At 43.0% G+C, this 24690-nt stretch overlaps 1 protein-coding gene across 2 annotated transcripts in view; it reads left to right on the top strand.

The window, feature by feature from the left end:
- Positions 1 to 21704, top strand: part of tp53bp2a (tumor protein p53 binding protein, 2a) — a 29259-nt gene extending 7555 nt beyond the window's left edge. The window contains exons 3-23 of one of the 2 annotated variants that reach the window (XM_069692683.1): positions 3729 to 3876; positions 4969 to 5082; positions 6670 to 6740; positions 7492 to 7593; positions 8633 to 8807; positions 9044 to 9225; positions 9335 to 9499; positions 9678 to 9716; positions 11319 to 11366; positions 12520 to 12703; positions 12996 to 13049; positions 14462 to 14512; positions 15402 to 15524; positions 15700 to 15821; positions 15948 to 16356; positions 17442 to 18283; positions 19157 to 19294; positions 19498 to 19631; positions 19876 to 20042; positions 20170 to 20369; positions 20469 to 21704. In XM_069692683.1, coding sequence (XP_069548784.1) covers positions 3729 to 3876; positions 4969 to 5082; positions 6670 to 6740; positions 7492 to 7593; positions 8633 to 8807; positions 9044 to 9225; positions 9335 to 9499; positions 9678 to 9716; positions 11319 to 11366; positions 12520 to 12703; positions 12996 to 13049; positions 14462 to 14512; positions 15402 to 15524; positions 15700 to 15821; positions 15948 to 16356; positions 17442 to 18283; positions 19157 to 19294; positions 19498 to 19631; positions 19876 to 20042; positions 20170 to 20369; positions 20469 to 20510 — 3510 coding nt within the window. In that variant the 3' untranslated portion in view covers positions 20511 to 21704. The remainder of the gene's footprint in view (positions 1 to 3728; positions 3877 to 4968; positions 5083 to 6669; positions 6741 to 7491; positions 7594 to 8632; positions 8808 to 9043; positions 9226 to 9334; positions 9500 to 9677; positions 9717 to 11318; positions 11367 to 12519; positions 12704 to 12995; positions 13050 to 14461; positions 14513 to 15401; positions 15525 to 15699; positions 15822 to 15947; positions 16357 to 17441; positions 18284 to 19156; positions 19295 to 19497; positions 19632 to 19875; positions 20043 to 20169; positions 20370 to 20468) is intronic. The other variant, XM_069692684.1, reaches the window with a different exon arrangement.
- The last annotated feature ends 2986 nt before the right edge of the window (positions 21705 to 24690 follow it).

Here is a 24690-nt window from a genome sequence, read left to right as displayed (position 1 = left end):
CTTCTCCAGTATGTCGCTTTGTATTTTTTTCTCTCCCCAGTTTCTCTTTCCTAACGTCGGAGCCCTTTTCAACAGGGCAGGTCAAGTGCTGCCAGCTGCAGCCCTTCTCTCCTACTCTTGGATGTGTTCTTATTACACTCTCTTTTGTCTGTGGGTTTGATGTTACAGCCTTTCATCTCTGAGAGACACGCGCACACACACACAGTCCTATTTGTATTATTGTGTCTCAAACAGATGGTCTTAATCTTGTTCAATTAACCCCCAAGACTGTATAGGATTTTGTTCTGCCCACGTCATTACAGTAACAGCCTTTTTGGATTAAACCAGGTACTGAGCACGTAAATCTGATCAAGGAAAGGCATACCTCCGTACTGTTATACTATCCTAAGGTATAGTGGCTGTAGCCGAGCTGCAGGCTTTTGAATTTAAGCTTACTATTGTAATACTCAGCCAGTTGACTGTTAAAGGCTATATTTTCGTATCGGATTAATTTAATCCCTGAAATATAGCCCCAATGACCCAGCCTTAAAGCAGCTCTGTTTTGTGAAATATCTACAGTGCAGGCTGCAGTATTATTGGTCGCAATTGTTTGCGTTGGCTATAATTGTCACGTTTGCAATTGTGAGCTGTCACACCAGTCCCAGACCCTGGGAGACGGCTTAGACTCGGCTTATGCTATGATGGAATTGGAAATCTATTGCTATAATAGTGAACCACTGCAGCAGAGGCAGCTTGTCCCCTCTCCTTCCCCAGGGCCATCTCTTCGCCCCGTCTCAGATAGGAAGGAAGTGCAGTTCAGCAATTGCTCCTGTCATCCGCTCCACACCTGATAGGCAGAAGGGAAATATAGCACATTTCTGTCAACCGTTATCTTCAATTTTTAAACTGATGCTGCTCCGCTCCCTCGTTGAATAACGCTATCTATAGCGAGGCTTTGTGGTTAGCTGCTGAGCTGCTGTTTGTCTATTATGTAATTGGCCTGTCAGGCTGTTATTGAGCTGTTTGATTTTACTTGCTGTTGTATCTGTGAATAATTAATGAACTCTCGATTTGTTTGGCCGAGTCAAAACAGCGAGTCGGAGAACTCTTCTCACCTGGAAGTATTCCTCTTCAGCTATCAGAAGCTCGGCACTATGGCTGTACATTTATGGAGTAAACCACATATTACAGGAAGACTTTTCTGAAAGTAATTTACTGTGTATCACATTTTGTGCATGAAAAATTCCATGTCAAGTCATCATGTTCACACACACTGGTCTGACATTGGAAAGTCAAACAGGATCTATCATTTTCAGACCTTAAAAATTCCCAAATCTTAATTAGCATTTTTTTTTTTAAAGTTCCCAAGCAGTATGAATATGAAAAGTGGTTCGATTGGCTTAATTGTGTACATATGGCGCATGTACGTGATATCGTAGCCCATAAAAAGCAGTGACCACCTGCGCTGGGTGGATGAAAGTCAGCAGCAAAGTGTCAACTCATCCAGATGGATGCTCGGAGTGGGTACTGGGGGACCCGGATCATTAGCTTTAGTGCTGGAGAGAATTGGCTCTCGGTCCACACGTTGCCACCTCCAAGACTAAATTCCCGTCCCATCACCGGTTTCATCTCCTCACTCTGTGTCAGTCATCTCTCTCTCTCTCTCTCTCTCTCTCTCTCTCTCTCTCTCTCTCTCTCTCTCTCTCTCTCTCTCTCTCTCTCTCTCTCTCGCTTTCCAAATATTAACAGGGTCATTTGAATGTCTTCCATTACTGGGAAGTTGTGATGATGTCAGCTTCTCTGTGCTGATCTCTGAATGGCTTATTTGGAGTCCTTGCTCTGGGCAGGCTGCATGGATTTGATGCCAGTTAATGGTTTCTTTTAATTACCAGCTCCGACTGTCATTTGTTATGTTAAGGGATTTTAGTCAGTTGTCTCCTAGATACCAGAAACACTTAAGACTATTCAGAAGAGCAGACGGTGTTAAAACACGCCCTGATTTGAGTTTTGTTCTCCAGCGTGGTCTTTCACCACAGAGCTGTTGGGTTAGGAAGGGCAATATCTGTTTACAGCTCTGTGCACCGTAGATTACTGAACAGGATGACTCACGGCTGTTTCGCTCTGTTGATGGGGATCTTTCATTTACATCTGTATGGAACAATCCAGTTGAGTCTGGTCCTCTGAGTCAGACCACCACCTCTTTGCTTCCACCTTCACTTCATCACCATGAAAAAAAACAAACCCCACAAAACCTTTTCTGGTTGTATATTGCTCAGGAGTGTTTTCAGAGAAAACGTGTCACGCGCCCACTCACTCGGCAAGCGTCATTTAAAGAAGAATAGGGGGATAAAGCGTGACACTCTTATCTTTTAAGGCTGTTGCACTTTTCCTCAGTGCACCCCACTGTTAAAGAGCAACCCAGATACTTTTGTTTCTGCACCGTGGCTGCAGCTGCTCTTGTGTGCTCAACCCCTCAAGCCCTTTGTGCTCGTGACCCCACTGACCTGATGTTCCCGCCATTGGCCCCTGTAGGCACGGCCATTCACCGTTGCCCAGAACAGAAAAACCCTAACAGTCTAACCTGGAGGTTCAGAACGTGTACAACGATACTATTTTGACAATTATACAGTCTGTAGGATATTTAAGGTCTTGGGCTGCTGCTTATCTATTTCACCATTACTGAAGTCTCTGTGAAGGCGTGACACAACGCCAAAACCTGAGGTTGCAACAAAACGGTTCAGTAAGTTCAAGTCATGCCATGCCCTCGAGCACCTCTGTTGTAATATTGGTTTTATTACAGCCTTATCAAAGCGCTCACTCCTATTGTGTGATCAGATTATGAATGGGAGCCTACTCCAGCAAAGCCCTAAAAGCCTCTTAAGCGCAGAGACCCTGATTTTTTTTATTTTTTTTTTTGCATTTATGTTTACTGACAGTGTTTGTGTTGGTTTTAAAGTATCCCACTGACATTTCCTGATGTGTATTTTTAAATTTGCTGTTAAGGGTTTGGTTTGACTCGACTCAGAGCTACTTAATTATACTGGGCTCTTGGTGCCTGTTATAATGATAAAAACAAATGACTTCCTGCATAAATACTGATTTGAGAGTGATATGAATGTGTGCATTGGGGAGCCTCGCTGATAGACGGCTCAATTTTCTGCTCGGCTTCAGTAGCTGAAGGCTTTTTACGTTCCACTTCTATCAGAGACGGCTTCATTGACGTTGCCCATTTTCTATTTAGATGGTCGTAAACTACTCTCTAGCGTCTGTCAGTCACACACTGACATACCAATCCAGCTTCTCCAGAGTCCTCACTGGTCTGCTGCTTCAGAGCACTTGGCCGGGGTATTTAGTGTGTGTGTGTGTGTGTGTGCGTGTGCGTGTGCACGTGTGCGTGGATAGAAGGATCTCTCACAGTGGTGACAGCACTAGTTAGCAGCTAGATGGTGTGGGATGAAATTAAATTCTAGGAGCTGCCCTCTGATTTGTCTGTTGACATAGAGGAATGGGGCCTGGGAAACAGATACTGCTATCAGTGAAGCACACATATTAAACAAACACACACCCACACAAACACACGGACCCATAGGGAAATCAGACACCAATTACAGAGAATAGTGGTGTTCACTTTACTTCCGCTAGCTCCACCAGGCTCTTCTTTGTTGTATTTTTATTTAACTTATTATCTCTTATCTAATTCTGCCTGGCGCTCTCTCTCCCTCTCTCTCTCTCTCCCCCGCTGTCCTCAGATGTTCCTGACTGTATACCTCAGTAACAATGACCAGCATTTTACTGAGGTTCCCGTTACCCCGGAGACGCTGTGCCGGGATGTGGTGGAGTTGTGCAAGGAGCCAGGGGAAACAGACTGCCACCTGTCTGAGATGTGGCGAGGATCTGGTGAGTGCCAGTGTACTCCCATGTTATCTTCATCCTTCTACACACCATGCAGAACACGTGATTTTTGGTTTGTTAGTGAAATCTCCCAAAGGACAGAAGTCAGTGTGTCGACACTTGTGTTGTCCTCTTCCTTTATTTAGATGGAAATTGCTTTTTCTGAAGTAGACGATGCATGGAGATTAGCTGTGTGGTCATCTGCTTGATTTTTAAAAAAAACATTTTTTAATGGGTTTATCTCTTTTGAGTCTGCTATGCAAATGGCACAGAGCCCATAATCCCTGTAACAAACACAAGCACCTTGACATCTCTCACATCTCTCAGGTGGAAGGAGGTTCAGGGGGGGGAATAGAGATTTCGTGCCTCCTTCCCTTTTCTCCATTTCTAAGAGTCGAGAAGTATTCAAAATCAGAACTCAAGGAGCCAGGCTTTATGGTTGTTTCCATGGTGACGCTACCGTAAGCGTGAGGAAAGTGCCAATTATTGTGTTTGAGTACTTCCACAAGCAGTCTGAAAAAAGATAGCTGAATACTGAAAAGATTGTCTCATTTTGCAGCCATTCACTCCAGGCCACATTTGATACTCCATGAAAACAAAACAATGACATTTTGCAGCAAATTGAGATGTAAAGTTATTAATAAACTTTACATTATGTATGAGATTTATTTTTCTGTCCTGCCATTATGATCAATCATGGCATATCAATTTCATGGGCCTCTACTTAACTGCAAGGTGTCAGTCCATTCATGTAATGAAATGGTCTTAAGCCTGTTGAGGGAATTGTCCGAGGAATAGTTGATGAGCTTTGGCTTAGTGCCCGCCTGACTATTTGACAACATCTTGTTGTTTTCTCTGAAGTCATTGCTTAAAAGGTTCAACTAGATGCAGACTGTGTTAATGAAGTCAATCACCTTCCAGTTTAGGTTGGACAGATTTCAAAAAGCAAACAGCACATGCACACCTGATCTCCATTGTTACCGTCACATGTTTTAACCTTGTTTCGCTTCATGTAATCAAAATGTTTTAATACTGACTTTATGGGTGTGTTTTAAACCTCACACCTGAGGGCTGATTTGGTATGTATGCCATCTGCAGAGAGAGCTGTAGGCGATGGGGAGAGGATGCTGGATGTGCTCCAACGATGGGGGCAGCACAGGGCAGAGGTGCGCTTCTTTCTGCGCCACAACCGAGCACCTAGCAGGGAATCGGGTAAGTGTTTATTTGCAATTGACAGCCCATCCAAACATATAATGCATAATGAAATAGGAGCAAGGGGGTTTCTATGGTCACTTGTCTCACACAAAAGTCATGTGTAAACACCATAGTAAACTCCAGAGATGCCTGAAGCTTTTAAATATACACACATCCACTCATCAAATGAAATTTGCATGAACAGCCTGTTCAAAGCTGTGATTGGGTCAGACCACCTCTCCTGTCTCCACTGCAGAGGTTTGGAAATAGTTCTTTTAAGACTGCCCTTATCTGGGAAAGGGTTTTATATTAGCTGGCCTCAAATCCTTGAACAAGCCTTATTTAGCCATACTGTTGGAGGCCAGGCTGAAAGGAGGGTGTCCCAGTCACATCGTCATAAGCCTGTTACTTTTCAGTTTTCTTAGGACCACAGAAAATTCTAGTATTTTGGTCGTGCACTATCATCTCAGCCCCCAGTTGCGTAACTAAGCCCTTTTACCCCTCACAGCTTGAGTCTGGCCCAGGCATTAGATGGCTGTTTTCCCTTCCTGTTATCTCAGCCTGCTCTTGTTTTCCCACACCATTAGCTTAGCTCAACTCAGTCTTTGAACACAGACCTATGTTACCTTTTTTTTGTTGCAGTATTTTTTTTAAAAATTTTTTTATTAATGACAGGTTCATTTGGTTCCCTGTTTCATGTAAGTTATGGGAATACTGTGGCACTCAGTCCTGCCCATAGTATGAAGTCAGTTAAATGTTGATCCGTTATTCTGTGCCGGCTCGTTCAATTTTTTTTTTTTTATCACATCACAGGATCAATTGTATTCTCTACTAAACTGAGTAGCTGACTAACCTCGCTACTAATGTCAATTTTTGAGCTTGTATGCTTGTATTACGTTCACTCTAACCAGCCTCTTTTTAGCATGTGTATTGTATGTCGAGGGTTATCTAAAACCATTATGCAAGCTAAAGGGCTTTGGTCACGGACCAATGCTTTAAGGACAGGATCTGGATTGCCAGACCCCTGACAAATGGCAGTAGCATGGTTGGATATAAATTCATGTACACAGAAAAGCGCCTGCAGCGCACACACACACACACACACACACACACACACACACACACACACACACACACACACACACACACACACACACACACACACACACACACACACACACACACACACACACACACACAGTGGACACACAATCGTCTGTAGACCCACCCACAGACGATTATGTATTAGGTTAAACCCCGAGATTATTGCAAGTCACAAAGAGCACAGATCCCAGTTGTTTCCCGGAGGAGCTAAGATCATTCAGGACCAGCCAGTCTGTGTTTTTCTGGCCTTCTATTGATGCGCATGCCCCTCAACAGCAAGTCCAAAGAAACCTGTGCACCCAAGTGTGCATGTTCGTTTGTCAAAGACACTGGCAGGCAAAACGGCAAGAGGAAATTCCAGTCATTTTTCACGGCTGTCTGTAAAGGCCAACGGTTTGCACGGTGTGCTCTTTCTTGTTTTGGACTAAAAAGTCACCTTGGATGAAGCTCTGTAGGGGATTGTGATGTCTGATAAAGTCTTCCATCATGTTGGTTACTCAGGAGGGTCAAGAGGCTCAGAGCCGAAGAGAAATGGAGTGAAGGGTCCCCCAGACAGAAGGATGGAGAATGGGGTGAGTACTTAACATCTTTTTAGACAGCTGGTTGAAATGTTTTCCATAAGAATGCTTAGCATGGACGGCAGCTTATCCATAACTTTGCACACTCAATTATTTTATGATTTTAATTCACAAAGAAGTGCAGAAGTCATGTGTTATGACCTCACAAGGCCACCTCATTTAAACAACAACAATATTACAGTTCAGGCCCATGGCTCATGTTTTGATGCATAACCACAAAGACATTTCTATTTTTTTCCTCGTAGTAAAAATGTGGGTCATATATTAAGTATAACATAAATTCTGAGACTTTTTTTTTAAATTTTTTTTTTTATACTTGACAAGCTGGCTTGATGATGTGCCCAGGGGTACGGATTAATTCAATTCAATTCACGCATCCTGCAATGCATAAATGCAAATTTCAAAATTCATCAGTGCATCATAACATGGACATGATTGTAATATAATTTTGAGGTGAGAATGTCATCCCCTGGAAAACAATATTGCACTATAAATTCTGACGTCACAAAAAGGCTCTCATTGGTCTTCTTTTGAGGTTTGAATATGAAAGTAAAGGGATTTCAATGCTACATTAAGATCTCCAAGCTTTTAATTTATGACTTCAAGGCTACTCGGTGGTCTTGTATTAGACTTTGAATGACTTTGAATGAAATGCCCTCCGCTTGTATAAGAACACAAGGATAACTTCTTTTTTCTTTTTTTTTTTCTTTTTTGTATCCTTTGTCCATCTGTTTATGCCGCCCAGGTGGCAACACCCCGGATGGACATGACGTTGGCCGAGCTACAAGAGATGGCGACCAGACAGCAGCAACAGATAGATGCTCAACAGCAACTCCTCGCTTCCAAGGTGCATAAAGAAGTGCCAGATGAAAGAGCTGATAGGGTCCAGTAGAGAGATTTGGGAATACAAGAAATGAAGTGGTGGAGACAAAAGTAAAAGCTAGAGGGCCAGAAAAATAAGACTAAAAAGACGTTTTTAATGATGAGAAAATGGGGAGTTGATACACAAAACAGAGGCCCTAAAACAAGTCTTTCACAATCCTGAGAGCGCATGTGGAGGTTGTGATAGACAGGCGAGTTGAGTTGTAGATGGCTGCGGGTGTAGTGTTTATCATTCGAGAAGTCTGAGACGGCTTCATGCCTTGACTTCTCACTGCACAGGGATTGTCTGGTATTTGAAGATGTCTTTTCTCGTGCACAGGATTTATTAGTGAGCAACTGCGAGAAAGACATTTGACACAATAAAGGCGTGATGTAATGAAATACTTGAGTGAGCACCTTAAAATGTTGCTGTTCTGCAGATACCAGACATACACATATAGCTTTAAAAGCTTAATTGGTGATTTTCTCTTTGTTTCCCTCCTTAAATAAGTCCTGCGGGCTGCAGCCTATATCCTTCAGACACTTTAGCATTCAGCTCCGAGCACGGTGTGTGCCTGAGGACAAGGTAGCAAGTCAAGGAATGTGACTTCCAAGCGGCCATGTAAACAAACAGGCATTACCCTCAGCACGGATCTCCTGAACAGTTGCAGATAGACGCTGCGCTCTATGTGGAACCTCTTTTAGAGAGCTCTGTGAGGTTTACAGCACACCACGTCACTGGTCAAGACTGATGACTGATATTGAAAGTTTAACACTGTTGAGTTTCAGTGTTTTTTTTAGTTGTTTTTTTTAACCCTTATTTAACCAAACATTTTACATAAAATGTATTACTGTTTACAGGAACAGGAAGAAATAAAACTCTTAAAACTATTTGTACTATTTGCCCCCAAACATCTTAAGGGACTTCATAGTGCAGTGTCTTACCTCACCTTTGTTTGTTCAATTGTGTTTTGTTTTTTTAACTCGTGCTTTGTGCTTTCATTTTCCTCTCTTTTTGGATGCAGGAGCAGCGGCTGCGCTACCTGAAGCAGCAGGAGCAGCGTCAGCAGCAGCAGGCTTCTGAGCAGGAGAAGCTCCAGCGCCTCCGAGAGAACATTGAAAATCAAGAAACTCGACTCAAGAAGGTTCGGGCCCTCAAGGGGCAGGTGGAGCAGAAACGTCTCAGCAACGGCAAACTGGGTGAGCTCATCAACTTTGTGAAATCATGAATGGATTTATGAGGGCTCAGAATATTGTGACGGCTATGATATCGTGTGGAACCGTGGAGGATTCACTTTGAAATAGATTTAGACACCGTGTATTTCTGCGACTTCCTGTCTTTATTATATCATTTATCTCTCCTTTTCTTCTCACCTGTCCATCATCGTCACACACCTTCTCTCTCTCTCTCTCTCTCGCTCTCTCTCTCTCTTCAGTGGAGGAGATAGAACAAATGAATAACCTGTTCCAGCAGAAGCAGAGAGAACTAGTGATGGCCGCGTCCAAGGTAGAGGACCTCAGCCGACAGCTGGAGTTGCTCAAAAATGGCAAAATGGACAACTTCCATGACAACCAGAGCTCGGTGGCTGAACTAGACCGCCTTTACAAGGAGCTACAGGTGTGCAGAAATACAACAATCGCGCTACAAAGATGATATTTGTTTTAAATGAGCGCTAAAGTCAGACAAACTCTTCTTTCGTCCTTGTCTTGGCCATCTTGGTGGTCAGCTGAGGAACAAGCTCAACCAGGATCAGAACTCAAAGTTGCAGCAGCAGAGGGAGAGCCTGAACAAGCGCAACCTGGAGGTTGTCTCTATGGACAAACGGATCAATGAGCTCCGAGATCGGCTGTGGAAGAAGAAGGCAGCCCTGCAGCAGAAAGAGAACTTGCCTGTAAGTATCACTTCATCACAATAACATAGCAACATTCCCTTTATGATTACTTTGAATCACATTTTGTCAGAATACCAATAGTCATGTCTGCTAAAAACTGGTGGAAATGCTTTTGATCACAACTCCCCCTCGTGGCCTTCTAACAAGGGCTGTTTGTATCTCTCTTTACCTCCGGAAGCCTCAGATCCCCTGGCATTCAGAGCTCAGCCATGCCAATGTAAGGCTCCTCAAACTTGCCGTCCTCTGTGGGAAAGCCACGTGATCCTCCTCCCTCGAAGGAATCATGTCCTATCTGTCTTTTTCCGATCTTTGATCTCCTTTCTGAGATAGCTGGTGGGGACGGATCATTGTTCTGATCATGTAGCAGGGTTGCATTTGCGCTCCCACTTCTTCACTCGGCTGTGTTTTCAGTCCCATTTGGCAGAAACAAGTGCTGGAGCTGGGGGGAGGAGTAATGAGTGCAGACCGACGCAGACGGGCAGAGATGTCAGTGGAGATGTTATCTTTTTTAGGGCAAAACAAAAGCTGAATAACCAGTCTTTTTAAAGGCAAACTACCATCCCACTAAAACAAACAAAAAAAACATTGGCTTTTCAAAACACATTTTATAATAAAAATACACGACAGGATTCGACACATAGTGGAACTCAGCAGGCTGAATCATCCTGTTCTTAACGTAGCCCTAGTGAGCGTTCATGTTTTGGTTCTGAGCTCGCTGCCTGCTGTCTTGCTGCTCCACTGCTCCTCTTTCTCGTTTCCAAGAGTTGTTTTGTACACAGGTTGCCATGGGACTGTAAATAAGAGTCAACAGATTCGTCTAAAAAACAAACTTGTGAGGAAGACAAATTTACATATTCACTGCTTGAGGTTAAATGTGTGTGGAGGTAGAGTGAGGATGTGACGGTGGCCAAAAATAAAACATAATCATCCAGATTGGATCACGGATGATATTATGTTTTCACCTTCTTGAATTACATGAGTCATTTTCTCTGTCCTCTATGCAGCTCTAATTATGTTTTCCTAATCAGGTTCTTTTCTTCCCAGACATAATTAGGGTGTTTTATAAGCCTTCAGCATTAACTTTCCTTCTTTCAACCAAATTAAAATTCAACCAATTAACCCCAAAAGTGTTTTTTTTTTATTATTTTCATACTGATTCATGACTTTGTTTTTTTCAATGTTGTAGATACAAAAAAAGAGCCTCATGAGTATTTAACATGCAATGTTTACTAAGTAAATGCAGTGTACCAGATCTAAAGTGGCCTTTAAGTTACAACGTAAATAATGAATGTTACAATGGAGATTTAACATGTCCCCTTGAAGCTTGGCTAGAAGCCTTTCAGATAAATGAGCAACTTGTGCCCTACTTTAAAGCAGCCCAACTTCTCCTTTCATATTCCACTGATTTTGCACAGAGAAAGGTGTTTGCATGTGTGTTTGCATGCGTGTGAGTGTGTGTGTGTGTGTTTGTGCGCATGTGTGTGTTTTCGCAATGAAGGCCTGAAAAGGTCCCAGTGAGGAGGTGATTTACCCGGACCCTGCCTAGAATCATAATGAGTGAGCCATTTACACACCAGCACAAAGACACACTCCATCCAAGCTGCTTTCTCCTCCAACCAAACAGCAAGCGGCTGGCTGACATCACCCAACAAACACGTATACCCACATTGAGAGGTAGTCTGAGAGCTGCCAGCCGAGAGTCATCGTAGTCACACAGTTCAGGAAAACACAGAGAGAAAAGGCTAATATTAGTTTGGAAAAGGAGGATTATTTGGTATTTTGAACTGCTGTTGCATGTTTGTGCTTGTGTTTTCTCAAGAATGGCTATCCTGGTAAAGAGAGGGCTTCAAAAGACACTCATCCTCAGGTAACTAAACTAGTATTGGAGCTGTATATATGAATCTGTTTGCTTTCTAATCTTATCTCTCAAGTATTGACTTCCTTCATCCGATTCCATAAGTTTTTGTATCCGTTTTATTGTTTTTGCTTACTTGAAGTGTTCCATGTTCATTTTGTTTTAGAGGGACAGTTTGTAATATTACACTTAACTTAATAGATAGGTTTTTGTCTTGAGTTGAGTTTGAAGAACTTTAACTAATATAAGAGTAACAGTATAAAAGCATATAATTATGTATGTATGGTGAAGATGTTGGCTTCAAACTGGAAGATTTCTATAATTAAGTCTCAAATTAAGCAACAGCATTTAAGTTGTACTTTTTATTCCACATGAATCCCAGCATGTGTCACTGTATATAGAAAATGCATTTCCTTTGCAATATGTTTTATAAAATAACACCAGGCTATTAGAATAAGAAGGTGTAAATAGTTGATAAATCTTTAATCAGTAACTGCCTTCTGTGTGTTTTCTTGAAGCAATGTAGTCATGAAATAGTAACCAGAACAGTGATTGCTAAGGAAGTAACAAAAAAACAGTTTAAGTAGTTTAAGGCTGGGCTCAGAAGATATTGGTCTGTCATTCCAACATTTTGGTTCAGAGTAAAATACCCAGTCTTTCTTGGCTGGTTGCCTATTCCTGACATTTATAAACATTTATGGCCATTACAGAACAAATCCTAAATACTTAGATTTCTCAACCTTTCATCAAGTCCCACCAGTGGGTATACATTTGTACTTGTCCCAGATTTCACTTTATGACAGGAGACTTCAAAAGTGAGTGTCTCACTGAAGTTCCTCTAGCACCACCCACCGGGCAAAGCAATGAAGAAGACTGCCTTACAAATCTTTAAACACTTCAATGCTCGCCAGAATAAATGGCTTTTTATTGGGGTAAAAACATGTCCAGCTCTGGCGCCACCCACTGGCCAAAGTTTACAACAAAAAAAAATTCCCCGAAGTGCAAAGGCTCTAAAAATATTAAAGTTACCTCTCCATTTTTTTAAATATTCAGCAGCATATATATTTTATTTTTTATTTTTCGTGATGTAATGAACATTACAGCCTTAGAGAGGCTGCTATTGACTTTCAGTCCTGTAGATTAATACCCCCCTCCTGTCCTCCAGCTGCCCTCTGATGGCCAAGCCGGTCAGCAGTCAGGTCCGTCTCGTGTGGCAGCGGTCGGCCCATACATCCAGTCGTCCACTATGCCCCGGGGCCCAGTGAGACACGAGCTGCTTGTAAAACCAGCCAACCCAGAGGGCACTGCCACCCTACCAGCGCACAACCCGCAGAGCAAAGCCGGGACAGGTGAGCAACCCTTCACCTCTTGACGCAAGACTTTTTCTTTCTTACTGTGATTAAGACCTTCACCTTTGTTCCTTGTGTCATTTGCCATATTAGTTAGCCGGCTAAATGTGGCAATTGCTGAGTTAAAAAAAAAAGTCCCGATTATAAATGTGTGAGGAAATCAATCGTAAGGAGTCCTCGACGCGACTCGGGCATTCTCGGCTACTTCCCCCTGTGTTTTTTTGGGGGTATGTGGTTGTTGTTGTTTTTTTTTTTTAATTGAAGTGTGACAACACTGTCCTGCCTCCAGCAGGAGCTGAGGATTCTGGGACACCCGCTGGTGGTGATGTCACTTTGAGCTCAGAAGGTAGCTAGTTAATTCCTGGGTGGTGTGTTGTGGCTGAGCATTGCTGAACATCACAATCTTTTTGCCCAGTCCACTGACATCTTTCAGAAGAAAACTGTTAAAGTTTGCAGTGAGTGAAACGGTTTTTGAACCAGTGTTTTATTTCCACAGTGTGTGTCTCTTTTGTGCTTTTCTTCATATAAGCTCACACTTCAATAGTCTTTGGTGTGTGTGTGTGTGTGTGTGTGTGTGTGTGTGTGTGTGTGTGTGTGTGTGTGTGTGCAGGGAGTTTATACCAGGGGAAATTAGCAGATGTTTAAAATGATGCTGCCTGTTATAAACAAGACTGCAAAGCAATACAACCACAGTGTAGTTTCTTTCGCTCTGCTTTCAAGGTTCAGCAGTGGTTGTGTTCTGCTTGGTTGATCTCCATAAACAAACATCTTGTCGACAAAATAGACATTGATTTACAAAAGAGAGATTGCTGATTAGCAGAAAGTAGCAGGACGGTTGTCATAAAAAGTGATGACTGACCTAAAAATAATGCTAACTACTGGTGCAAAATCCCGATTCACAATCTGAAGACGACAGTTGGGCATGTTTGACATTGATTTTAAACACCGAGCACACGGCACCTGATCTTTTAAAAGTATATTTTCCAAAATAAATGATTTTCACTGCAATTAGAGACCAAATAAAGTTCACCTATAGTTTTTATTTTTTTTTATTTTATTTTTTTTAAGTCAACTTTTAGAGGTGCTAAAGAGTAATCTGTTGTTGCACCAGCGGATTGCAGAGCTTTGTGTCCGATGACAAACAGGAGCAACGTTTAAAGATGCTCTTTTTACCATCCTCCACAAAGAAATTCTTTCTCTCCGAGTTGCTCTCTCAGCCCTAAACCAGTCCTCCAGTGGATAGTGCACCAGCCGTGTGCATCATGTTATTAAAAATGAATGATGCAGCACCAAAATTAGTCACTACAAAACAACAGCATAAGGGGTCCCACTCCCTCGTTCCCTCTCTAACCTCCTCACCCATCCCATGTTTCCCCCATTTAATGCAATTCCAGGAAGTAACGCCAACAGGTTTTTGTCCAGTCTGTCGTGTCGTTGCATGCAATTATTTCTGCATGCTGAGTGGATTTGCAGTACAGAAAGAAGAAGAAATAGCGATGGGCGGGGACGCAGAGGAAAACGCTCTTACTATACACCCGTTCCCAGTTCTTCCCCAGCAGGGACGTTGTTGTGCATTGTATCAGGCAGGCTCCTACAGTTGTGCTGGTCTCTGCGTGGCCCCTCGGGGAGGGCGGGGCGGGGCGGGGGGGCTGCCTGGGCCTCTGTCTAGGCCCAACCAGCATCATGTCTCGGGCAAAGGGAGATCTGGAGCTTTAAGGCTACTTTGTTTTTCTTGTCTTTCGAATGCATCTTCCTCAGAAGCCATGTTCTTGCTTAAGCCTCTGAAAGAGCTGCGGGCTAAGAGAAAAGGTACACACTTGTGTTTGTGTGTGTGTGTGTGTGTGTGTGTGTGTGTGTGTGTGTGTGTGTGCGCGCATATGTGCTTCACAGTAGCTTAGTATAGATATGTTCATTTTTCATGACGGTTGTCTTCACTGAAAGAGATAAAAAAAAAAAAAAAATACGAATATTTTTTTTATCATTTTCTTTCTGGATATTTGGTCCTGCTTGCTTGTTTTGCTGCTGTGTGTTAAAGCGTGCTTGTTGAGCTTCTTCTTTCTTTATTTTATTTTGTTCTTCTTCTGCAGCTCTAAATGGGTCAGTTGGAACAAACGCATAACCTTCACTTGAACTGACATGCTGTGGATTGTGACCAAACCAATCTGGTCTTGTCTGCAAAATATGCGTTTGTTGGTGTATTTGTACAACTACTCTTCAGAGGGTGCATTTAACTACAGTCAGCAGGCACTGTGATGGGAAATCATCATTGGTTTTTTTTCCATCTTTGATGTGATGCTAATCTTGCTGGTTGCAATAGCCTCATGCTTTTACAGTTCATCTGACTGTGGATGTCTGCAAGCATGCATGGCCACTGGCTGCGTCTTAGTCAGTCAGCCAAGCAAAATGATGAGCAAAGAGGAAGGAAAAATGCTGCCAAATCTGCAGTTTTGTTTTCAAATATTCTTAGTTGTTTGCTGTGTTTGACTGTACAGTGCAAAGTTCTGTGAACTTTGTGTTTATCGACATACTTAAGGACTGAAGCGAGTTCTCATTGTGTGTATTGGTGCTTTGTTTTGTCTTTTATTTCTGTGTAAAATCCCACGCTTTACTACATTTTATAAAGCTACTGCCTCTCTTTCTCTTTTTTTTTTTTTTTTTTGTGCCTTCCTTCCTGCGTGATCCTCTGCCGGTCCTCCAGGCCTTCAGCCATCCAAACTGGCAGACTGGAGCTCTTCAGGTCCAGAATCCAGTACCAACGGTCATGGTTCAGCATCAACACTGCCACGAATGACCTCTCTCTCCAACTCTACTGCAGAACAAGGTACACACGTTATCCATAATGTTTGCATAACACTACATGCACATGCAGCGTTTCCACAGAAACTGAGCAGCAGTCCCTTCTTGTTACTCCGAAAACTGTAACTACTGCTTCATAGAATCTTAGTCTGAACATGAGATGATACTGATTCCTGCCTCTACATGTGCTCTTTGGTTAGCCGAGTCAGAGCTGAAGAGGGATAGAAAGGTGCGTCCATTTTCCATGTTTGAGCCAACGGAGGTTCCAGCTGCCTCCCTCCGCAAAAACCAGAGCAGTGATGACCTGGTCAGGGACGCTCAGGTGAGAGGGGATGAAAACCCACTCCGTATTTTATCACAGGAAAAGAAATCCCCCACGGATTTGTTTATGACCAGCAGAAAGTCATGCCAGTATTTAATCTGCTATCTTTCTCTTCTCTCAACTCAGTCTGCTCCCAAGGCCCCAGTCAAGGTACCTCCCCCCGTCCCCACCAAACCGAAAGGCCCCGGCGTCGTGCCCTACGGAAAACCAGGCCTCAACACGGGCACCTTCCCTAAAGCCAAGCCCCACGGCCAGCATCCCCCTGCTGCCCAGGGCCGCAGCCCTCTCCCACCCTCGCAGAGCCAGACACTCCCCCTACCCTCCAAGCAGGACACTCCACCTGCAGCGACGGTACGGCCCTTTACTCCAGAGCTGCCCTCCTCCAAAGACTCCAGCCTGACTAAGCCGCAGACCGTGGCGGCCAGCTCCATCTACTCCATGTACACACAGCAGCCTGGCTCAGGGAAGCCTTTCCAGCCGTGTGTGCAGGGCACTCTCAACAGGACTCAAACTCGCCCCAATGGATTTGTCAGCGGTAAGAATATCCACGGTAACTCTTTAGATGTGGCCCCTTTAACTGTGTTACCGAGAAGATGTAATATTTGTACTCCGTCTGCTCATAAACACAGTCTGTAAGCTCACTGCTTAATCGAACTTGTACATCTGAGAGCATCCTGGCATTTGAACAATATTCGGTTGCACAGCGTGTTTAGATCGTTGACATGTAAAAAAAAAGGGAGGACAGAGTTTGAATCACACAACAGTACACAACAAAAGTTGAAGGCGAACCTTTGAGTGAAAAAAGGTACGCCACAAAGGTTTAGATGTAAATAAGGGTAAAGCAAATCTGCTGCAGTTACTCGCACGTAACTGACCAGAGGATAAGGCTACAGGGGGAAGGAGGCTAAGGCATCCGTTCCGTCTCCCCTTTACACACGATAACCGGCAAACCTGCTGTTTCTGACTTAAATTGTGGAAATGAAATGGAACAATTTTTTTTCTTTTTCTGCTCTAAGTCGGCTGTGACAATTTTTTTTGTATTACACACGGGCTCACTAAGATAAAAACAATATTGTTTTATGAATAGCTGTAAGCGAAACAAGATAAAATGGGTAATTACACTAGAGACCTCGTACTCCACTGACGGATAGAGATGCAGTAAAAGCCGTACATAGAACACAAATTACAGAAAGCAGATCAATTTGGTTGTATTGGATAGATACGAACAGAGAAGTCCAATATGATTGCATTCAAGCCATTTATTATACAGTAATCTAGACTGACCTGGTATTACATTTATATAAACAAAACCTTTCCTCGCGTCAGCATGACCAGTGGTGGGTTTTGTAGGATAAATCTCTATAATGTCTAATTAGTATTATGACAGAGGTCCATCTACTAATTATCACGTTATGATACTTGGTGTTTTTGTCAGTGGTCATTTGTTGTCCAGGTTTTAAAAGTCCATTTCACGACACCAACATGTTACAATCAAGTATCAAAAGTCAGCAGGGAGAGGAGCAGTGAATTTGGGCCGAGAAAGATGCGTATAACGCGTAACACGAGACCGTATCTCTGTGGACTCTGCGGTCTTAAAATGTTTCCTGTGTTTGTTTGCAGTGTACGGTAAACCAGTGATCCCCACTGGAGGCTCCCAACATCCAGAGAACCCGTACCTCGACCAACGCTTCCTTCCCCCAGAATCTGAAGTTGACCTCGGCGGAGCCAGCAATGTGGGCCCCAGTCCATCTGAGGCCCCGCAGCCAGAAACGGAGCGCATCCCCCGGCCCCTCAGCCCTACCAAGCTGCTTCCCTTCATTTCCAACCCCTACAGGCATCAGAGTGACGGCGACCTGGAAGCTCTGAGAAAGAAGCTCTACAATGCCCCGAGGCCGCTGAAAAAACGCAGCTCCATCACTGAACCAGAGGGTCCTGCAGGGCCCAACATTCAGAAGCTCCTCTATCAGAAGACCACACTGGCAGCTATGGAGACCACTGTGACCACACCAACCACTCCTACCTATGCTGGAGAAGCCGAAAAGGCGGCAGATGGATCTGTGGGGCCACACGGCCCGAGCCCTCTGAGTGGCGCAGAAAACCAGCCGTCCGAGACCGGGCAGACTCAAGAGGGGGGACAGCTCCCATCTCACGTCCCAACTCCAGCCTCTGCCGAACAGACCAAACCGCCTTCAGCCATTTCAGAAAGAGAGGACATTATCCCCCCTCCTCCACCATCCCACCCAGCCCCCAGGCCTGATGATGCTCTTTTCCCACCGCCACCCCCTGCTGGCATGGAGGACATGATTCCCAACCTGCCTCCTCCGCCTCCAGAAGGTTTCCTGGAAGAGTTCCCGCCTTACCCACCACCCCCTTACCCCAGTGGAGCAGAGCAGGACAGCTTGGGAGAGGACACCTTTAACATGAAGGCTCCTGAGGTCACTGGACAGGTCACTCTGCCACCGGTATGAATCATCATCTTAAACTGCTGAACCACAACCATAATGTCGCTCTCAGCTGTTTATAAGGCTGTTTCATTGGTGATGTAAAGGTCTCCGTGTCTCTACAGTCCACAGTAGAGATCACCCTTCTTCGCTTTTGCGCTACGTGTGTTTTTAAATCCCCTCACACGTTTGTTTGCTGTTGACTAGCCGGTCATGAAAAAGCAGAAACTGTAACTCGTGATCTGCACCGGTGGAACTAACAGGACCTGGTCTGATGTTGTATAACTGAAAAATCCGTATCAAGTGCTGCTATTGTTCCAGGAGAAAACAGGCCTGATTCCGCTCACACTAAGCGGATATCCACCCCAATTTACCCCCATTTGCTTATACGCTTTTTGTGTTAAATTGAAACACCAGTTTACATTTGCTTATTCTTAAGCTCTTAGTGGAACTTCATAAGCGGGTTTGATGGTGAAGTAGCAGTTTTACTCTAAAAGAACAAACCAATCAGAATGACCAATACCCCCCCCCCATCCCGCCCCTCTCCTTTCGCCACTCCCATTTAAGACCCAATTGCACACTAAAGAACTTTTTTTTATTTCCTTTTTTTTCCTTTTTACTGGTCAATGTTATTCCTAATCAGGTTGCATAATCATGGTTTTAGTGAAAGTAATTATTTTCTTGCAGCACGTGCTCTTTAACTAGAAGAGCATTGTACTAAGAGCTGGAAAAACCTCTGCAATCAGTCCAGACTGGGCACAAACCGAGAGAGAACGCCTCGAGCAGGACAGACTTCAGGAAGAGAGCAGTCTCACCATTTACATTTCTCCTGTCTGTGTTGTAATGACTGTTGAAGATCATTTGTGTGATACACAATTATGATTGTGTCTTTAGGGAAAGAGGACCAATTTGCGCAAACCTGCTTCTGAACGCATCGATCACAGCATGAGAGTGAAGTTCAACCCGCTGGCTCTGCTGCTGGACTCTTCTTTGGAGGGAGAGTTCGACCTGGTCCAGAGAATCATCTATGAAGTAAGACATCATCTACACCCCAAAAAAAAAAAAAAAGTGCAATATATTCAATTTTAATAAAAAAAAAAATATATATATATATATTTCTGTTGCTGTTTATTCTGCTGCTGGTAATCTACCACGGCCTCGTAGATTAAGAATACCTGAAAGCAGTCACTATATTTGACTCGTTGCTGATAAGACTTGTCACGTCTTGATCTCAGGTGGAGGATCCCAGTCTGCCCAACGATGAAGGCATCACTGCTCTCCACAACGCTGTCTGTGCCGGACACACAGAGATTGTCAAGTTTTTGGTTCAGTTTGGCGTCAACGTGAACGCTGCCGACAGTGACGGCTGGTAAGTTCAAGTCCACTGCTCACGCGGTTGATGTTGGTTTACACGCTGGACCTTTTCAACATGAATGTGGAAAACAAAATCCTGCTGTATGAGAAACATGAATGTAGTGTACTTTGCTCTGATTGTTCGGCACTGTTATCCACTGGCAGTCATGAATGGCTCTAATATCCCGCTCCCTTTTCCTCTCGTTATTTCCTGCTCTCCTCCTCCTTCTTTTTAACGCCCCCACCGACCCTTATTTCAGGACACCTCTCCACTGTGCTGCATCCTGCAACAACGTGCAAGTGTGCAAGTTCCTTGTAGAGTCTGGAGCAGCAGTGTTTGCTATGACTTACAGTGACATGCAAACGGCAGCTGATAAATGTGAAGAGATGGAGGAGGGCTATACCCAGTGCTCTCAGTTCCTTTACGGTCAGTAAAAGCCATTTTGTATTATTCCTTTTTCCAAAATGTCGTCCGCTTCTGTGCGGACAAAAAACAACAACAACAACAACAACTCACAATGTTTCTGTGGGATTTTACATCCACCTTTCCTCAGGTGTGCAAGAGAAGATGGGGATCATGAACAGGGGCGTGGTCTACGGCCTGTGGGACTACGCTGGGGAGAACCCCGATGAGCTCTCGTTCCGCGAGGGAGACTGCATGACCATCGTCCGCAGAGAGGACGAAGATGAGATCGAATGGTGGTGGGCACGCATGGGTGACACTGAAAGTTACATTCCTCGCAACCTCCTCGGGGTGAGTCATGAGTCGCCGCGATGATCAAGTATGTTTATTTTTATGTAGAGGCAGTACAACTGTGCAGTGCTGACGCGTGTTCTTGTTGTCTCCCAACAGCTCTACCCCAGAATAAAACCGAGACAGAGAAGCCTCGCTTAAAACACAAAGATCCCTGCACATTCCCACACTGACAGAACTCTGCAAAACACACACACACACACACACACACACACACACACACACACACACACACACACACACACACACACACACACACACACACACACACACACACACACACACACACACACACACACACACACATATATATATATACAAACAAACAGGCTTTAACGGACTGGGGAAGAAAAGGACACATGAAATGAAGAGAGGAGGACAGACCAAACAATATGAAGGATCAACTCTTTCTGGCACTTTTCCAGGCCTCACTGTACTGTGTACTTAAGACACTAATGGCTTAGTTTTCCTTTGTTCCACCCGTTTTGTCGTTTTTTTTTTTTTTTTTTTCTATTTAGTGTCTTAAACTATTTCTAAAGTGACAGAAACACAAATTTTGGGATGTAAAAGGAACAAGCAGTATTTTTTTTTTTATCCCTAGAAAGTGATTTTTACACTTTTGAATAGTCTTTTCAATCTTGTTGACTGGGATACTGGTTATTTTCTAACACACTTATGGCTCTACAATGCATGAGGTGAATGAGTGGATGATGATGATGATGACGACGATGATGCTTTTGAAATGCTCTGCTACCATGACAATCTGTGGGGGCTTGTTTCTCATCATCTGTGTTGAGTGAGGAAAAAAGGTGATTGAATGATCTCATGCTGTTCAATCTGTGGTCAATGATATCCAGAAGGCCAGTCTGCTCTCCTGCATTGGCACGTGGTTGAGATACCATAGATACTGTGTATACATGTATTTCTGTCACAGGAACTAGTGAAATGTTACTGTAGGAATTATTTTGTTATGAAAACTGACCCTTTGACCGAGAAGGAGATGCATATTTTATTACAGCCATTCCATGATAGGACCGTAAATGTAAAAAGGAAAGGCTAATTCCAGAAACCTTGACTTTTTGTAGCTGTCGATAAGAAGGAGACATATTATATTGTAAGTCAGGAATATGTCTTAAGTTAAACGATGTCTTAAAAGCAAAATATATGAACGAAAAACAATGGAACTTAACAGATCCCAAAACTCAACTCATCACATATCTGTCAATGCAGATGTATTTATTTTTGTTACTTCTTTCTTTAGCCCTTTTGTCAGATCTATAACTGCAAGTGGACTGTAGTATTTCAGACATTTACAATAAAATTCTTTGTACTGAGTTTATCTAGTCTAGTCTAGTGTCTGAACTGCGTGGAGGGGTTGGGAATCTTCTCTATACAGTCGATGCGTGAAATTCTATGTTAAGAAATGGTGTTCACCCCCGGATTCAAACAAACTGCTGTGTAAAAAAAAACAAAGCTGTTTGCTGCCCTCTGCTGGACAGAAGGTTAAACCTTAAACTCTATAATGAAACAAATGGGGCTTGTGGGGTGAGAAAGTTGTAAACTTTGTTAACTCGGTCTTGTACGCTGTCAGAGGGAAGAGTAGCCTATATTGACTACAACAGGCAGAAGTGGATAAAAAAAAAGACCTTTATTGAAAAACATCAATTTAATTTGAACTGTTCACAGTAAAAAGTCTCTTCAGGGGTGAATTCTTGATGTGCACTGGTGGCTACCCCACAACCCTACTACAAGTGAACGAGAATAACACTTTGCAATCACTCCTGAGAGAAACAATGCATACAAACTGCAATATGAACACATTATAAAAAGGTCAAAACCATTTCTGTGCTTGGCCACCAGCGTCGCCTCTTAATGGACTCTTGGCAGGGTGTCAGATTAGTCAAATCTACTTTTGAAATAAGTAATTTAGAACCCGAGACAAAGAAAATTATCAACAAGATGATATTTAAACATTAAACTTGAAAGTTTCAACTTTATTTGACCGTTTTAACTTGAGATAAATCAGAATCCCTTTGCTTTAATCCCTCTCTTTGCGTATTGAACAACAGATGGCGCCGTGGCACGAACATGATGGGACCAGTAGTCATTACTACTAATTGTCCAAATTAAAATTGCCACATTTTAATAATTGCCAGCAATTATTAAAGCCGGTACAGAGCTGACAGATTTAATTGGACATGATCGAAGAAAAGCGCTGCATCTTGCGATGTGACTGTTAACACCCACAGAAAACTGTATTCCTACATATTCTTTGGGTACCACTGTTGCCATGGTAATCGGTGACTCTCCTTCCTACATGGGCTTCAGTGAAGTTCTTCTCTGGTGAGCTGAACGGGGTTAATGGAGCTGGATGTTTGAGGCGTAATCCCTCCGCTGCGCGAATCCCCTGCTGGATTGATAATAACGAGTTGAGATAAAAGACTGAATTCAACCTCAACACCGCCCACTGAACGCAACTGTCCGCATTCGTTATTGATGCATACATTTAGGATGGATTAAAAGTTCTGTATAAATGAGAAAAGCAATCACATGTGACATGACCGAAAGCTGCCGTTTCCTTTTTTTTTTTTGAATCGGAGCTGTCATTGATCTCTGCAGTACACTAGCAGGAGCCCTTTGTGTTTCCACGAGCACTGCAGGGTGTGCACTCAGATAAAGGTCTGATCTGTTTACTGTTGCCTTGCGCAGTACAATAACTAATGTCCCCCAGTGTGTCCCTTCTGGCGATCTTATTTCATTGGGTCCGTGCATCTCTGGAAAAAGAAACGGGGGGAGAGTAATGGAACCAGTTTTCCTCACAGGCACCTTCATTAAGTACAGAGCTCCTGTGTACACGACAACTTCCACATTTTCTGGGCAAGAGAGAGGTCTGTTTCACCGTGAATCTCACCTCATCTAGAAATGTGAAATACCTTATTTCTACCCAGGAGTTTGGAAAAGAAGCGCAGGGAGGCAAATAAAGAGACAAGTGGACACAGCTGCAATTATAGCAGTGCCTGGATATGAGTAATGTGATTCTTACACAAGCAACCAAAAAGTGTTTTCATTTGGAAAAAAACAAAAAAAACCAAAGCAAAGGCTGCACTTGTTTGTCTTTCAAAGAATCTGCTATCCTAATCCTGCAGTAAGAATATATCAGATGATACTGACCTTTAAATCTGTGCTAACTCAATCATTCAAAAGTTGATATAATAAAAAAAAAACTAAAAAAAGATTATTTTTTTCTACTAGTTTTTAAAAAATACCCACAGAATTGATGTATTTCACGTGAGAGGTTCCTACCTTACTTGTTTTGTCTTTGATGTCCTCATCAGTCTTAAATTAGTTAAGATTCGGTTGGAAAAAGGATATTTCTCACTTCTGCGGTCAAAATTGAACATGAAAATACAATCTGATCACAGTTGGTGGGTGATTTTTTTAAATGTATTTTATGTGTCAAACTAAAGAATACTTAATCACCTATAATCAGTATCTACATTTATAGATCACGTTATTATTTGTAGATGAAAAGGGCTGTTCACAGTAACAACCCCCACACCTCTCCAGAGATTTTGTAGCATCTTTCAGCTCCGTATTTAGATTTTTTTTTATTCTTTCGACTCAACTGTTTTGGTCCGAATTCAATCACCCTCGTGGCATCAATTTCAGAAGCAGTCGGTAGCGAGACCCCTCCGTGAAATTACGTATCCAGCACCAAACGGCAGACAGACAAAGTTAGTGAGCGAAAAGATAATATGTACCGAGCTTACATTTTCTAGGAGGCCTGAAAAAAATGATTCCAAGTAAATGCTAATTCTGCCTCATATCTACTAAGTTTACCATTTCGGCTCACCAGGCGATTGTTTGAGAGAAATTAAAACATCTCTTTGGTTAAAGTTGGAATAAACGTTGTAACTCAAATGTAACCTTGCAATAATATAACCGGCATTATATAGGCTAGTCCAATGATTATGTCTGTATGAAACGGTTTTTATTTTGTATTACAGACCGTACAATCAATGTCCTGATTCTGAAGTGTCTCTGTTTAGAGACACTGTGAACTGCTGGTGAAACTTTGCCACTTCTGCTTACAAATACAATAAATCACTTCTCCTGACTACAATATTATCAAGAAAAGCCAATTTGAGCAAAGTTTTTGGGGGCTTGAAAAAAAACAACGTATTGATTGAATTTAGAGAGTCACATCAAATGACAATGAAATGCTGCAGCAGCACGTTTACTTGATTGAATATTTTTTTTCTCTCTTTTGTCAGCAAAGCAACACTGGTTTCAATAATCAAGAGGCTGCATAAAGACAGGC

This window comes from Brachyistius frenatus, unplaced genomic scaffold, assembly GCF_029030835.1.
Source record: "Brachyistius frenatus isolate BFR_SWC_R1_liver_20210118 unplaced genomic scaffold, ASM2903083v1 Contig_13, whole genome shotgun sequence".
NCBI lineage: Eukaryota > Metazoa > Chordata > Actinopteri > Embiotocidae > Brachyistius > Brachyistius frenatus.
Note: the sequence above shows the minus strand (reverse complement) of the source record. Positions and strands in the feature narration are given on the sequence as shown.